At 58.4% G+C, this 15,191-nt stretch overlaps 2 protein-coding genes across 2 annotated transcripts in view; both read right to left on the reverse strand.

Moving 5' to 3' along the window:
• Positions 1–291, reverse strand: part of TANGO6 (transport and golgi organization 6 homolog) — a 63,226-nt gene extending 62,935 nt beyond the window's left edge. Inside the window, exon 1 of the mRNA XM_019505363.1 lies at positions 156–291. Within this exon, the coding sequence (XP_019360908.1) occupies positions 156–276 (121 nt within the window). The 5' untranslated portion in view covers positions 277–291. The remainder of the gene's footprint in view (positions 1–155) is intronic.
• A 3,360-nt stretch (positions 292–3,651) lies between these two features.
• On the reverse strand, positions 3,652–14,103 carry CDH1 (cadherin 1; the record flags this gene model as incomplete). Its single annotated transcript, XM_019505244.1, has 14 exons — positions 3,652–5,692; positions 5,800–5,943; positions 6,242–6,372; positions 6,899–7,126; positions 7,808–8,032; positions 8,407–8,549; positions 9,290–9,534; positions 10,234–10,419; positions 11,097–11,225; positions 11,443–11,618; positions 12,313–12,457; positions 12,890–13,045; positions 13,264–13,407; positions 13,870–14,103. Coding segments are annotated over 14 exons (2,502 nt in total), but the record flags the coding sequence as incomplete, so codon positions are not given.
• Positions 14,104–15,191: the final 1,088 nt, after the last annotated feature.

The following is a 15,191-nucleotide window of genomic DNA, read 5'->3' on the forward strand; positions in this document are numbered from 1 at the left end:
TGCACCCAAACATGCACGTGGGGTGGGGGGGAGATGGCCTCAGCCACGCACGGGGGAGAGCATGCACCCAGCCATGCACCTGGGGGTGGGGATGGCCTCAGCCATGCACCATGCATCTGGGGGGGCATGGCCTCAGCCGCCCCCTCCCCTCTCACCGACGCCGGCGGGCCTCCCCAACAGCAGCTCAAGCGCCTGGGCCACCCGCTCCAGCTTCAAAATCGCGGCCATGGCTGCCCGCCGCAGCGCGCCTGCGCGAGACTGCCTCCCGGCCGCCATCTTGGAGAGGTCGGCCGAAGCTGGACGCCATCTTGGGAGGGTCAGCAGCATAGATATTAGCTTGCCGCCATCTTGGGAGAGTCACCCCAATACTGTATAGGCCCGCCGCCACCTTGAGAGGGTCAGCCGCATAGGTATAAATTCGGTGCGATCTTGGGAGAGTCACCCCTATATACGTATAGGCCCACCGCCGTCTTGGGACGGTCAGCAGCATAGGTATCAGCCTGCCGCCATCTTGGGAGAGTCACACCTATATAGGCATAGACTCGCCGCCATCTTGGGAGGGTCAGGCCAGGCCAGGGGTGTAGTAGCCATGGGCCCTCCCCAGTATTCACCCTCATGCTGCAGTCGTGGAGGGTGCTCGTATCCCTGTCCACCTTCGCTCAGCTTGGACAAGCATGCCGGCTGCTCTTAGCCTCTCTGAGGTCATAGGCTCCAGCAGGGATTCTCAGCCGGGTGCTGTGAGCCACTACCAAAGGTGATGCGTGGTGCTGTGCTCTGCCATGCCAGCCCCGCCGGTCTGGGTCATCCGATAACCCCAGAGCTTGCAAACAGGCTCCCTGCGGGATAAAACACCTTGCCCTGCTGTGGGCCAAATGCCCTGCGGCAGAAGAATTGCTCCAGAGAAGAAGCGAGGACGGAGCTGGTGTTTCCCGGGCAGTCTAGCTCGCTGGCTGCTGTGAATTCGTCTGCATTTAACAGGGAGCTGGAATTGTACACAGTCATGTCCAGCGGTGCAATGGTACCAACTCAGCTTCAGGTCACATTTCCCATGCATGGCTCCTAGTTGTCCTGTCATCGCCTAGGACTCATGGGCCATGATATCCCACGGACACACTCCCAGCTCAGAGCAGAAATCGGTGTTAGCAGTCACTACCAGCAAATGCCGTTAGCCCATTGCTGCCGTTCGGGGCTATCAGTCAGATCCCAATCCAACCTGGTTATGCCTCCAATCTTTCTCCTCCAGGTAATTCACCAAAAGCAGTTTCCACGGATCTGAGGGGATGGCTGTGCAGCATTTCAACACTTGGTGGCACCAAAGCAGAGTCAGTAAGGGCTCCAAAAGTACTGCACCCTCTGAGAGCATGAACCTGAGCTGCTGGATGTCCAGGTGCAATGCAAATCATGGGACACCTTATCTGTTCCCAACATTTCCTTGATCAAGGGATGTCTCCTGTGTGCTGGCAAATGGGGCATCAGGAGCCCCACGTCTATCAGTTTGATAAAAGGGACATAGGCACGCAAGGTTCTTTGGGTAAATCTGATATCTTTTGGGAAAAATTCTTCTTTGCAAGCTTTCAGATACAAATGGCCTTCATCAACTTGAGGAAGCGTCTGATAACAGGCAACTAATGCCATGCCTTTTCCTGCAGTCAATTCCGTTCAGTTCAACTCTTAACTTATTATTAGACAAACAGGACACACGTTTGTCCGTGACACAGCTGATAAGTCAGTACCCAGAATATCAGGCCAGATCCCTTTATATTCCTCGTGCAGCTGCACACTTACAGCAGTGTAAACAATACCAGGCCTATTATTAGTCTCCATTGCCTAAAGTCCAGTTTTGAAAGCAAGTTAGAGCTCCTACAAACACCAGGTGTCTCTGCTGGTAACGATCAGCGTTATTCTTTCTGCCAGCAAAGACTTTCTCCCAGTAAAACCCAGGAATGGTTGCAGAACCAGTGAGTCGCAGGTACAATAGACAAGAGCAAGTCCCTGCTAGTCACAGCATTTTGGAGAAAGGAGAGGTGCATCGTGCTAGATGCTCCAGCTCTCTGTGTATCCAGATGTGGATATTGCTAAGGAAATGATTGTTTCTATCCAGTTACCTGGACGCCTGGCACTGGGGACAGAGATTGCCTCTCCTTTGGTGTCCTTTAGCACCCAGTATGGTCATAAACCCAAGCACAGAGCTTGGGAGGAGACGGAGGCACAGGTGGCTTGTATCCAGAGATCTTCCCACCAGTAAGAGGATCCAGAATCACCCAACACTGGGAGGGATCACCACAAAGGACAGAGGAGCTGCTTTCTGCTATCGGAGGATGAGCAGAGAGCTCTCCCATAGGCCCCCTTAGGCGCGGATGAGCGCACCTTCCCTAGTGTTTTGGAGGCGGTGCCCCCGGAGATGCTGGCCTATGGTCATTCACAGCCCAGGAACTTCTAAGAGCCAGGCATCCACCTCCCAGCCCTGGATCACTTCCTACTGGATATGGTATCTCTCCTCCAGCCTAAGCCGTTGTCTGACATTGCATGGAGCCATTCCACCTCTGATGTAACTGGAGTAAGCAATTCCCTCCAGCTTCTGACCCACATCACAGCAGAAGGGATGGAGTTCACAGCCCCACGCACATATGGGAGCAGCTACATCACATGCAGTCTCAGCACCTCTCCTAGAAGTGTTCCCTCCCTGTTCCAGGTCCAGCTCAAGGGCTGCTGTCCAGCTTCTCCCAAGCACAAACAAGTACACAGGAGTCGCTTACCTTGTGCAGTCAGCTCCAGCACTCAGGTTTAGAAAAAAAAAATTCCTGCAAACTCCAATTTCCAGCAGTGCTGCAAGGCATGGTAGACATGCTTCTGACGGTGGGCAGCTCCATCCCTTCTATAGGCTGCTAGATGCAGAGTTAGAGGCAACGGGACAGTTCAATTAAAGTAATTGTTCTGGTGGGTAAAGACTGAATTGCTGGGAGAAGCCTCATCTCCCCTAGGGCGGTTTGCGGGTATCCCCATACTCAGGAAGTGAACTTGGGTTCACAAAAGCATGCGCTCCCTGTATATGTCATACAGTTAGCCTATAAAGGCGCAGGCCTACCCTGCTTTCTGACTGGCTTCAGATGAACACAGCTAACAGAGAGAGAGGTAGCCAACCTGCTCTAGTGGAGAGGAGAGGAGGCCTTTCCCTGAGGTCTTGGCTGGTACCTGGGCTGTTCTGTACTTCCCCCAAAGCTCCCTTTTCTAGTTCTACTTTTTCATGTGTCTAATGTGCACCGAGCAGGCCCCAAGTGGGTCCCTTTACTAGTTTTTTGGGCAAGAAAAGCCATGGCAAGATTTTTTTCCAGTCCTCACTGACAGCTTTGAGCTTGCACCAGCTCCACGCATGACACACGGGGTTGGTCTCACTGGAGCATGGTTGTTCTGAAAGCTATTTCCGTATTGTCATTAAAACAAGAAGAGGATGCAGAAAGCATTCAGCTTTTGTGCTTCACCAAGGGAACCAGCTGGGCTCCACCTGAGAAATCACAGCCTTGTTCTCCGGGGACAGCCTTGACTTCCAGCACTGAACTTAAAAAAGCTCAGTGACAATACACCTGCCTAACCAAGGGCAGCAAAGGCAGCATATGGGCTGTGAGCCTTAAAGGAAGAAAGAAAGGCGCAGAGTTTCTTAAAAACAAATTTATTAAAAATTTTATAAAAACGGATGATCAAATTAAACACCAAGCCATCACTTATCTCCTGGTGTGCATCATACCCCCATTCCCTTTCACAGACAAATACAAAGTATGAAGGCAGCTAAATATACAGTTGAGAACCCAGGTAAAGTCACTGGCTTTTTTAAAGGTCATTAAATGCACCGTTACTACACGGAAAATATGATACATCGGACAACATGCAGAAGGAAGGAATGTTATGATCTGGTATGATGGAAAAATAGAAATCTGCTGGCATCTATTATATTGAATAAAGGCACCCTACTAAAATGCTATGCAAGTGGAAAAAATCCCTCTAATAACAGAGCAACTCTTCCCCCATGCAAGCGCAGGTACAATTTTCTACAAAGATACAGCATGGCTCTGGGGTGAGACGGTCACTTTTTCATATGGCACCTATTCATCCAGGGCACAGATTTGTCTAGGTACCAAGCATTGGGATGATGTGTTGCTTCTGAGTCATGAACTGAGGCTGGAAAGGATACCATAGCCCTCAGCTGCAGGCAGGGGTGAAGGCGTCAGCCGTGCTTCACTGTAGTTTGGCTTATAATCCAATATTTTAGGGGCAGGGGAGGAAGCACAAGAGAAAAACAGGCATGTAGCATGCGTAAGGACATGCTGATCCCTACGCAGCATAGAGGCACTTGGACAGCTGTCAACAGAGACTCCCCACATGAGAGGGGACCTATCTGCTGTTAGTTCCTTGAGGATGTCCCGGGGCAAAGTTCACCCCAGCCACAAGCTCATGATTGTGCTTGCTCAGCGGGAAAGATAATAGCATCTTTGGTCATTGCAGTTCACAGCGCTAAGTGTCAAAGTGCACCTCGGCTAATGGAACCAAATCAAGGCAAGATTAAAAGCAAATGGCACCTGAAAATTCAGCATCTCTGGCAACGTTCCCTGCATCTCAGCCCTGTGCTGGACTGCCTTGTACCTTCTGGGTGGGCAGCTACCTCCAGCCGAGTCTGTTAGCCTCTAGGCACCCTGCAGGCATGGCCAGCCCTGCAGCAAATTTGCTCTGACACTTCTTCCCTTTGGATTGAGGTATTCTGAAGGGGCTAAAGATGGTCACCTTGTTGTGACATTGAGGGGAGGGAAGTGGTCAAGAGCGGGGCAGGCTCCTGTCCCCAAATGTGGGCAGCAAGAAAGGCTAGGCAGGCAGGAGACAGTGGTGCAGCACTAAGTGCTTCCTCCTGCCACACTGCATAGAGCCTGCAGCCAGGCACCACGTCTCTGCCACGCGCACAGGTGCACGTGGGAGCCCAGGGCTGGCAGCGGAAGACCCAGTCCAAACACGGACAGCTGAAACAGTCAGAAGCTCCCAGCCCAGGGACAGGAGCCAGAAGAGGGGAGACAGAGGTTGGTTGCCTGTGCTCCTACAACGCAGTCTGGACCTGCTAAAACATGGAGGATCGGCCTGTCCCTGCGTGCATTGCTCTACCTTCAGCCCAGATGGGGCAACACATGCAGGGACCAAAGCAGTGGACAAGACCCATTTCCCCCTGACAGACTGCCACTAAGATGCTGGGTGCACCCCAGCCTAGATGCACCTGCAACAGAACTTTTTTTCCCTAACAAGCCTGGACAGCCTTAGCTGGGATGCCAGGAACCTAGACCACAGCAGAGAAACGGCCAATTTGAGGGGTGCTAGCATGGGCTACAGAAAGGGAATTTCAGTCATCCACTCCTAGCTCAGGGAGAGCAGTGCCCAAGCTGAGCTAAACTTAAGGGGTCAAAGCAACCAACCAACATGTATCTGCGCCCCCGCAAGGCAGCTACTCCTCCTCCTCCTCGCCACCCCCGTACATATCGGCCAGCTTCTTGAAACGGCCACCCCAGTCGTGCAGGTAGTCGTAGTCCTGGTCGCGGTCGGAGCCAAAGGAGTTGAGGGAGCTGAGCGAGGCGGCCTCAGAGCCACTGCCCTCGTAGTCAAACACCAGCAAGGAGTCGTAGGGCGGCGCCGTGGGGTCCGTGTCGGCCGCCTTCAGGTTCTGGAAAGGGGAGAGGGGTTTTGCAGTGACTTGAGAGCATCCCCCACCAGGAAAGCTGGGACGACCCTTTGAAGTCATAGCCCCAGGGAGCCCAGCACCAGCCTCACCTCGTCGATGAAATTGCCGATCTCGTCGGGGTTGGCGGGGCGCGGGCGGTACTGCGGGGCCGCCATAAGGGGTGGTGCCACGTCATTGCGGGTCACTTCAGGCCGTGCGTCCAGGCCTCGGTGCAGCTGGCTCAGGTCATAGTCCTGTGGAGGGCAAGGGGACAGCGGTCACCAGGAGCTGCTCCTTGCTCAGAGCACAGTTGCACCAGGGCCAGGACCCCGTTGTGCACTTGCACTGCCAGTGTTGCGTGGGCTGCCTGGCACGCTCAAGCCTTGCTGCCAGCTTGCTCGAGAGGGCATCTTGCCTCGAGAGGACGGCACTGTGCATGGCTGCTCTGGCAGGACCAAGCTTGCAGGGAAGTGGTGGGGGCCATGCAAAGACACTGCCCTGTCCCCTCAGACCGGGATCCTCCTAAAGCAGCAGACAGGGCCCCAGGCTCACCTGGTCTTCTTCTCCCCCACCCTCCTCATCATATTGATAGACGTTGTCCCTGGTGTCATCCTCCGGCAGAAGCAAGGGCTCTTTTACCACCGACCTCCTCCTGACGAAGAGCAGCAGCAGGAGCAGCAGGACTGGAAGGCAGAAGAAGCAAGAGAGGCTCCTTCAGGGGCTAGCAATGCCAGCTTGTGCAGCTCATGGCCCCTCATGTGTGGCTCCAGCCGGGGAGACCCCTGCCTCCCAGCTGCAGCTCAGAGTCTGCTAGGCCTCAGCTGCAAATGCATGCACATTTTTTTTTTTTTTTTAATTAATATATTTTATGTTCCAGGTTAAATCAACTCCAAATCATATTGACAGAGCAGAATTCAATTGTTCCAAAAACCATATTGATTGAGCAGGCACAGCTCAATCATTTTAAACACCATGTACGGTGCTACAACCAGTGAGCATCCTCTGTCACAGGCTCTCACCCTGGGACTTCAGATACTCCCATATCTATTGCCAGGCATCCCACGTGCAGGCTCTTGGGATTCGGATGCCCGCACTTGGTCTTAGCTGCAAACGCACGTCACAAGCCAGAGCTAGAGGCCTGCCCCTCGCTCTCCAAAGTGCTAGCAGTCTAGCTGCGGGGCATGAGGGTGTCTCACACACGGTACTCACTCAGCAGGGCAAGAATTCCCCCAAGGATGCCCAGGATGGCAGGGACGCCCAGGCCACCTGCGGCATAGTACCCCCGGCGGTCACACTGCTTGTACTCCCCATCGCAGTCGCACACACGGGCTTTCACAATGGTCGTCTGGGACTGGCCCTGGCTGTCCGTCAGCTGCAGGAAGATGTTGTACTCCCCGGCCTCCAGCTGCTTGTGAAGACGGAGGGCCAGGTCTTCCCCTGGGGGCAAGAGCAGGGTTTAGGGTTAGGAGCCAGAGACACACCTGGAAACAGCTAGGATGTTGGAGGCAGAGGGTTGCAGGCCCTGAGCAGCGTACAGCGCTGGTACAGGGTCCCATAGGAAAGCCATGGCCTGTCTCTGGGGGATAGCATCAGCGTGGGCTGGAGCAGAGGGAAGACAACACCTCCAAAGCAGCACCAGGATGGGCACCTGCCAGCACCAGGGGGAAGCTCGAGCCCCCTTCCCTACTCCGAAGGCCACCTGCAGCAAGGTACTGGGGTCCCAGCAGTCTCGCTCTGGGAGCCTTCCCCTCCACCAGCCATTTTGGTTCATAGGGGACTGTTGGCATTGCCTGGCCTCCAAGTCCTGCCTGGGACAAGTCTGCTGCCTGGGGCATGCAAAGGCCCCATCTCTGGCTGGGTGGACCAGCAAGAAAGCCCCAGCCCCACGTGTGATGGAAGCCACGGGCATATGGGCAACTAGAGCATTTGGCAACCCCAAGCAAGCCTCTCCTCTGCAGCTCAGTGAATAAAGAAACAGGGACTGCCCCAGCTCCCAAGGTCGGCCCTGCACTGCCAGCCTGGACAGACCCACAAATGAGGCATGGCCTGGGCCCAGGTCCTGGGACAGCCCCAGCACAGCCAGCCAAGAGGCACGTGCCATATGCTGCAGCCACTTACCCTGTGCACTCAGAGTCACGGTCCAGTTGGCACTGGAGCCATGCGTCAGCTCTGCCTTGAAGGGGGACGTATTTGGGGGCAGGTCCTTGTCCACGATGTGCAGCATTTGCACCACGGGGTTCTGGTTGCAAATGTCAAACTCCCGTGGATCTGGCACCGGCCCATTGTCGTTCACATCCAGGAGGGTCAGGATGAGGGTTCCCGTGCCGGTGGTCCGTGGGGAGCCTGATGGACAGAGGGGGCTGTTTCAGCCAGAGGGAAGTGCAGAAGCCACATCTGTCTGCTCTTTGACCCCTGACCTGCCTCCCACATCCGTTTTCACCGCCTGACAACCACGGGGAGATGCGCTTTTGGACGGGCAGGGTTCGGGTCACTGATCCTTGCAGGGCACCAGGGAGCATTACACCACTCAGGCCTGCAGCTTCGAGTTAGGTCTCTGCTGTGACAGCAGGCTGTAGCTACCTTCCCCATCCCAGTAGGGCTGTGGACATTGTGCTGGACACACAATTCTCCCTTTTCCTGCTCCAGACTGCAGCGTGTGCTGCCCTGAGCTCTTACGTGGCTGCTGCATGAAGGGAAGGGGAGAGAGCCTGGCTTACCATTGTCCACAGCCAGCACGATGGCCTTGTAGGTGCTGTTGACGATGGAGCTGGACTCCCTGTCCAGCTGCTTGGCAGAGGTGATGATGCCGTTCTGCGGGTCGATCGTCAGCCAGCCCAAGGGGGAGTTTACCAAGCTGTAGCTGTACGGGCAGGGAGCTGGTCTTAGAGCAGAAGGGCTGGGAAGGGACTGGGGTGGTGGGAGGGGGCTCCAGGCTGCATTAGGGGCTTGCCTGGCCTGCCTCCCCTTGCAGACTGCAGCCGAGCCTATGTCAGCCTCCAGCTAGGGGGAAGGCTGAAGGGAAGAGACCCAGGCAGGGGGCTGGAGACCGCCCGAGTTCCAGCTCAGGGGGTTTGGGGCAGTTCTGCTGAGCTGTGTCCAGCTGCACGTGCCACAGGGCATGGAGCAGTGGCTTGTTCACGTTCAGCCCCAGCCCGTGCAAAGCCAGAGCAGGTTTGTGGGTGCAGTTCAGCCCTGAACCGCCCGGACACTCAGCCCTTCGTTCTCCTCAAGGGAGCAAGCAATGGAGATGGGGGAGAACCTAGGAGCCGCCGGACAGAGGGCCCAGCTAGCCCAGTGTCTGGTCTTGCAGACGGCGAGCTTCCCCCTCCCACTGTCCTGGTCAGCAGCAGTCCCAGGTGCAGGATGTCATGGGACTGAGGCAACCTCCCTGGACAGATCTACTCCCCCTGTCTGTCCAGGCCCCCAACCCTGACTAGCCCAACAGCCTCTACTGCCTGCTGCTGCAATTAGCTCTCTTAATTACAAGCCATGCAAAAACAGCTTCCTTTTGTCTCCATACCACGTGGCGGCCGTGCTGGCCCTGCTCCCTCTGGTGCTACCCCGGCCACTTGAACATCACCCCGGGGGCACCCATCTTACGTGATTGTCTGCCCCTGGCTCTTGTCCGGGTCCTGCGCCGTGTAGGAGGTAACTTCCTGTCCTACAGGGAGGTCCTCAGGCACGCTCACGCTTTTGACAGGGGGGATGAAGATGGGAGCTTCATTTACGTCCTGCACGTCGATGGTGATGGTGGCGGTGGAGGTCGGGAGATTCACGGCGAAGGGGCTCTTGTTTATGACAGTGACGTACAGGACCATGCGTTTCTGGTTCTCAAAATCCAAGCCCTGGCCGGTACAGAGAGGAGGGAGATGGTTTTGAGCCCCGGGCTGCCCTCATGGTCTGGCTGGATGCCACCCACAGCGGCTCTACTCGTCATACGCTTGGGTTGCAGATCCCCCAGAGGCACATCACCCCCCTGGCATCTTCCACCAGAAACCCAAGTGCCACCTGTGCTCAGAGGACTGGTGCCCACCCTCCGCAAGGCAGCACCCCAATGGGCTGATGACAAGGAAGCCTGGAAGACCTGCAGCAAGGCCAAGGGCAAACCACAGGCTGCCCAGCATCCGGTTCTCATCACCAGACCATGCAATGAACGTCAGCAAGGGAGCAACCAGGCTGGGACGTGCAGGGGACTATGCCCTGAGCTCCGTTGAGGCACTCAGCCCTGTCCAGGGACAGATTAAGCTGGTAAGGGGCCTACCAGGGGTTGCACAACACCCTTAAAAAGATCTCACGATGCCCTGGAGTACCGCAGCACCCCGCTTGAGGATTGCCGATGCACAGCATAGCTCTGGGCTAACATGGGACTGCCCCACATTCCCCCTGCTCTTGCCACGTGACACGAGATTGGGGCCTGGTTTTTGTGGGGAAGGAGACCGGGGCCTCCAGAAGGCTCTCTGCTTTGGAGGCACATCACCAGCCAGCCACGTGCTGCCCCAGGACAGCCAGCGAGGTGGAGCATGGGCTGGGAGGGTGCGACTCACCTTGGCTGTTTTCAGGACACCGTCGTTGTTCTTGGGGTCCGTGGTGATGACGAAGTCGCCGTTCTCGTTCCCTTTCTGGAACTGGTACACGGCCCTCCAGGCTTCCGAGTCTGGGCTGTCCTCATCCACCACCGTCAGCCGGGCCACCAGAAAGCCCACTTCGTTCTCGGGCACGGTGGCTTCGTACTGCAAAACGAGATGCAGGCTGGATGGCACCAAGCAGCTCCCACCGCTGGGCTGCCTCACGGCATCAGGCCTAGTCTGGACTTCTCCTGGCTCCAGAAAACTCATTCGAAGCCAAAAGCTGTAGCCTCCAGCCCTTGCGGATGGGACAGAGCCCCTCACAGCAGCAGCATGTAGCTCCCAAAGGACCCAACACTGGGTAGAGCTGCATTGGGGGCTCCCGGAGGCAACACAGCATGGTGCACCGTGCAATGGGGATGGACAGTCCCGGGCTCCGGGGATGGGAGACCCAAATCCCTGCCACTGTTATTCCATAATAGCCTTGGCGGGCACAGTCCCCAGCAGGGATGAACGGCATCCCTCCAGCCTCAGCGCAGTCGGCCCAGGTCACTGCTCACCAGCCACGACAGCTGGCGGGCCAGGGCCTTGGGTCACACAGCCGGACCGAGCTTCTTCGGGAGGGAGCTGCTGTGCGTCTGTCACTGATGTTTAGCAGGGCACAATTCATAAAGCTTCCCCACCAGATGCCTGCCTGGCCTGGAGACCACCAGATCTGCAACCCTCCCACTACAAATGAGGCTACACATTGCAATCACTGCCCAGCCAGCATCAGCAGAGCCCCCGGGCAGGAGGGGAACGGGGCAACGCAGAGAACGGGCAGCGGGCTGGCGGCCACTTACCATGGCTGGCTGGAAGAACGGGGCGTTGTCGTTGGTGTCAGTGACCTCGATCACGGCTGTCCCGGTGGTGACCAAGCCAGTGCCTTCCATGTCAGCTGCCTGGAGAGTCAGTGTGTACTCGGGGATTTTCTGCAAGCAAGATCACAGTGGGGTTAGCGTCAGGAAGCAGGGCCATGTCCCCGCAGTAATGGTAGATGGGTTCATTGCCACCAGAGCAGCCCCCGAGCGCTGACGTGAGGCCTGGGCCTGCCCCTCCCCACAAGACCCAGCCGTCATGCCAAGCAGATGCACTGGCCACCGCCCGGACCGCAGGGCACCCATCCTCCCCGCTCTGCAGGGCCCTCACCTCTCTGTCCAGCCCTGTCGCAATCACGCTGATGATGCCGTTGTCCTTGTTGATGGTGAACATATGGCTGTGGGGGGTTTGGGGCTCCTGAGTCACGATGGAGTACACCACGACCCCGTTGTAGGTGTTGATGGCGTCGTCCTCGTCCGTGGCAGTCACCTGCATCACGGAGGTTCCTGAACAGGAGCAGGAAAGCAAGGGTGCTCGTTAACACAGGGATGCGTCTGAAGCAGGGTGGCATGGTTTGACCCCAGTACTCTTTCCTGCTATGGCAGGGGGTCGGACTTGATGATCTGCTCAGGTCCCTTCTGACCCTACAGACTATGAAACTATGGTAGGGAACAGCCCTGCAGGGAGGCAAGCAGCCGGCAGGGCATTTCCACCCATCCCTGCCCTGCGCGCTCCCTCTTCTGAGCCTGCCTCGAGTGTCACACCAAGCCCTCCTCTCCTGGCCCCCATCGCCCACCCACACAGAGCGTCCCTTAGCCTGGAGTCCCAAGGGCACAGCCCAGCCCCCAGCCTGGGATGCATCCAGCGCCTCCGAGGGAGACTTAAAACCCCCGATACATGGAGCAGAAAGGAGGTGAGGGGCAACCAGCAATGCCCAGAAGCATGGGAAATATCCATAGTAGAGCACGGCATCGCTGCACCTAGATCACCCCGACCAGAGGCTGTCCACCCTCCCCTTGGCCCCCTCCAGTGATGGAGAGTCCCCCCTTCCCTGGCATCTATAGCCCCAGTGCTGCCCCTCAAGGCTTTGTGCTGCTGTAAGTCAGCCCTTGTCGCCCAGTTTTATGGGAACATCCCCAAGATGCAGGTCTGGGCCGGCACCCCTTGGCCCACGCTTGAGCCGGCCCCTGGCTCAGTTACCCGGCTTGGCTCCTTCCTCGACGCTGCCCGTGAAGACGTTCTGGGTGAACTGGGGCTTGTTGTCATTCTGGTCCGTCACCGTGATGATGATCTCCATGGGGTCCTCCACGCGTTGCCCGTTGGCAGACACGGCGTGGGAGAAGAGCTGGAAAGAGCACAGGGCCGCGAGGCATCAGCTCACTGCCCCCGGGCCCTGCAGAGACACCCCCTGCCCACTCCCTCAAGCCATGACTGCCACAAGCCCAGAGTTTCTCCACTCTGCCGGGCAAGGGGCTCAGAGCTGGGGAAAGTCCAGGCTCTTCACCATGCAGCTCCATGCACGACCCCAGGGCACTGCCAAGGCAGCCAGCAAATGCAGAACCCAGCTGCAACGCTCCCGGGGCCCGAGTCTGATGGGGACGAAGCTCCTACACCTCATTCAGGAGCAGGTCTCAGGGAAAGAGCTGGTGCCGGAGCAGGGAAGAACCATCCCCAAGAAACCCCCACCTCCTCCCCTGGCCCCAGGCTTGGATGCAAGCACCCAGACAGTGGGATGTGGAAGCTTGCCACCCCCTTGCCCCGCGGCACCCGGACTCACGATGTACTTGGGGATCTGCTCCCTGTCCAGCGGCTTCATCACCAGGAGCCAGCCCGTCTCCCGCTCGATTCGGAAGGTGTCCACGGGGGGCTCGTCCGCGCCGGGCCCCACGATGCTGTAGAAAACCGTGGTCTCTTTGTCCTTGTTGGATTTGATCTGGGGGAGAAGCAGTGGCAGGGTCAGCCAGGGAACATGCACGGGGCCTGTCCCAGGGCGGGGGGTCCCACAAAGCAGCTCCTCACCGTCCTGGGCCCAGCTGTGAGACCTTCCACACACCTGTGCAGCCCCCCCGGCTCCCCAGCCTCCCCCTCAGCCCTCTCCCACCCAACAGCCCCCAGACCAGGTCCAGCGCCGAGATGAAGGCTCCTCCGTACCTGGACCAGCTGCTTGGGGAAGGGGCCCCGCTCATTCTCCGGGCAGTTGATGGGTGGGATGACCCAGTCCCTCTTCTGCCTCTTCAAGCCAGGATGGGACTCCGGGAAGGTCAGCACGTCCGCCCGAGTGCCCAGTGCAGCGTCCTACGGAGAGACCGGCCACACTGAGACAGGGTCCTTGCACTAGTGGCCGCCAGGCAGGAGGGCGTGCAAGCGGCTCAGCGATCTGGGCACTGCCTCCGCCGCCTGCTAACGGCTCACGGATCCATTAGCCGAAAGCTTTTACTTATGTAATGCCAGACCCGGCACGACGGGAACTGCAAGGCACTTCCAGCTTCCAGTCAAGAGGGGTGAGGCGGGAGGGCGGGCGTGCGAGCTGCCTGCCAGCTCTGGGCTTGCACCCAGCGCACAGGAAAGGGGGCATTAAGGGGGTTGGGCTGCCCCAGTAAAGGGGTTGGGGGGCACTCTTCCGGCTGCCCAAGGTGATGGGGCTCTGGGAGCAGCCACGAGGGGAAGGGGAACGCCCCGAGCCATCTCCTCTGGGACAACCTGGGGAAGGGACAGACCCCCAGCACAGCACTGGGGTGCAGCAAGATGTCCCCGTACCACGTGGCGGCCGTGCTGGCCCCGCTCCCTCTGGACGACGACCCTGGCTGAGTGCTTGCGGCCGGTGGAGTCCCAGGCGTGCACGTGGAAGCTGATTTCATGGTCGTGGAGCTGCAGAGCACGTTTCACCTGGACAAGGCCGTCCGTCTGCACCCGGAACCGCGTGTCACTCGGGGAATAAACCGTCCGCCGTCTCTCTGGGCAGTCCCTGAAGGTCACTGCCAGGGAGGGAGCGGAGCAGGGTTAGGGGCAGGTGTACTGGGGTCCCAGACCCCCCCAGCACCAAACCAGTACCAGAGACGTTAATGCGGCTCGTGCAGGCTGCTTTGGTTCACAGCCCGGAGGGGAAAGCAACTGAGGGCAAGAGGGCAATGGGGGGCTGCAAGTGGGGAGGCTCGGACCGGAGCAGAGAGGACAACGTGGCACTAGGCATGTGGCACGGAAGAAAACCCACCTCCCACGATCAACTCAGACCCTGCAGACAGGACTTCCAACCCCTGCCCTGCCCCGGGCTCGTCCCGCGCCCCTCCGGGCTCGCCTGCTGCCGGCAGAGGGCCCTGCCGCCCCGGCCTGGCCGGCGCCTCTTCAAAAACAAACAAGCCGAGCTTCCCGGCGCCCGCCCGGGGCAAAGAGCGCCAGCAGCTCAGGGCTACTTCAAAATGGCTCCAGCGCAAGAGCTGATGCAAGAGCCCCGCGTCGGCGGCCGGGGGCGTCTGCGCCCACCGAGGCCACGGGCACAGCGCGTCTGGGGCTGCAATGCCCTGCAGTCGGGCTCGTGCCACGTCTCACGGCCGAGGCAGGGGCACCGTGCCCAAATCAGCTGGAGCAAGGGTATCCGATGCCTCCACGGGGCAGCTCGCGTGTCTGCACAAAATGGGCTGAATGGGAAGGACGGAAAGCGTCACACCCAGAGCACAGCGGTTTCCCTCCCTACTACCCCGTCCTGAAGCCTCGAAGGCACCATCCCAGTGCCGCCTGCAGATGTGTCCTCCCTGCAGGTCCCCTACCACCGTCACTGCAGACCGGGCGAGCCCAGCGTGCCGCACGCCCCGCGGACCCGCAGGGAAGCCATGCCGGCCATCGGTGCTGTCAGAGACCCTGCGGCCACGGCACAGGCCAGGGGCACCAGAGCAAGCAGCCCGCTCCAAAGGCCGGTCACAAGCCAGGTGCGGAGCTGAGCTGGGAGGGCCCGAGCTAAAGCAGAGCAGGGTTGATGGGGCTAGGTGGGTCTCACGTCACGGAGAAGAACGAGCGCGACGGCTGCAGACGCAGCCAGTCCACAACCCGGAGCCGGGCAGGAAGGGGGCTCCGGAGAGGCGACG

The sequence above is a fragment of the Gavialis gangeticus genome, unplaced genomic scaffold, assembly GCF_001723915.1.
Source record: "Gavialis gangeticus isolate Ggan-Ray unplaced genomic scaffold, GavGan_comp1, whole genome shotgun sequence".
Lineage (NCBI taxonomy): Eukaryota > Metazoa > Chordata > Crocodylia > Gavialidae > Gavialis > Gavialis gangeticus.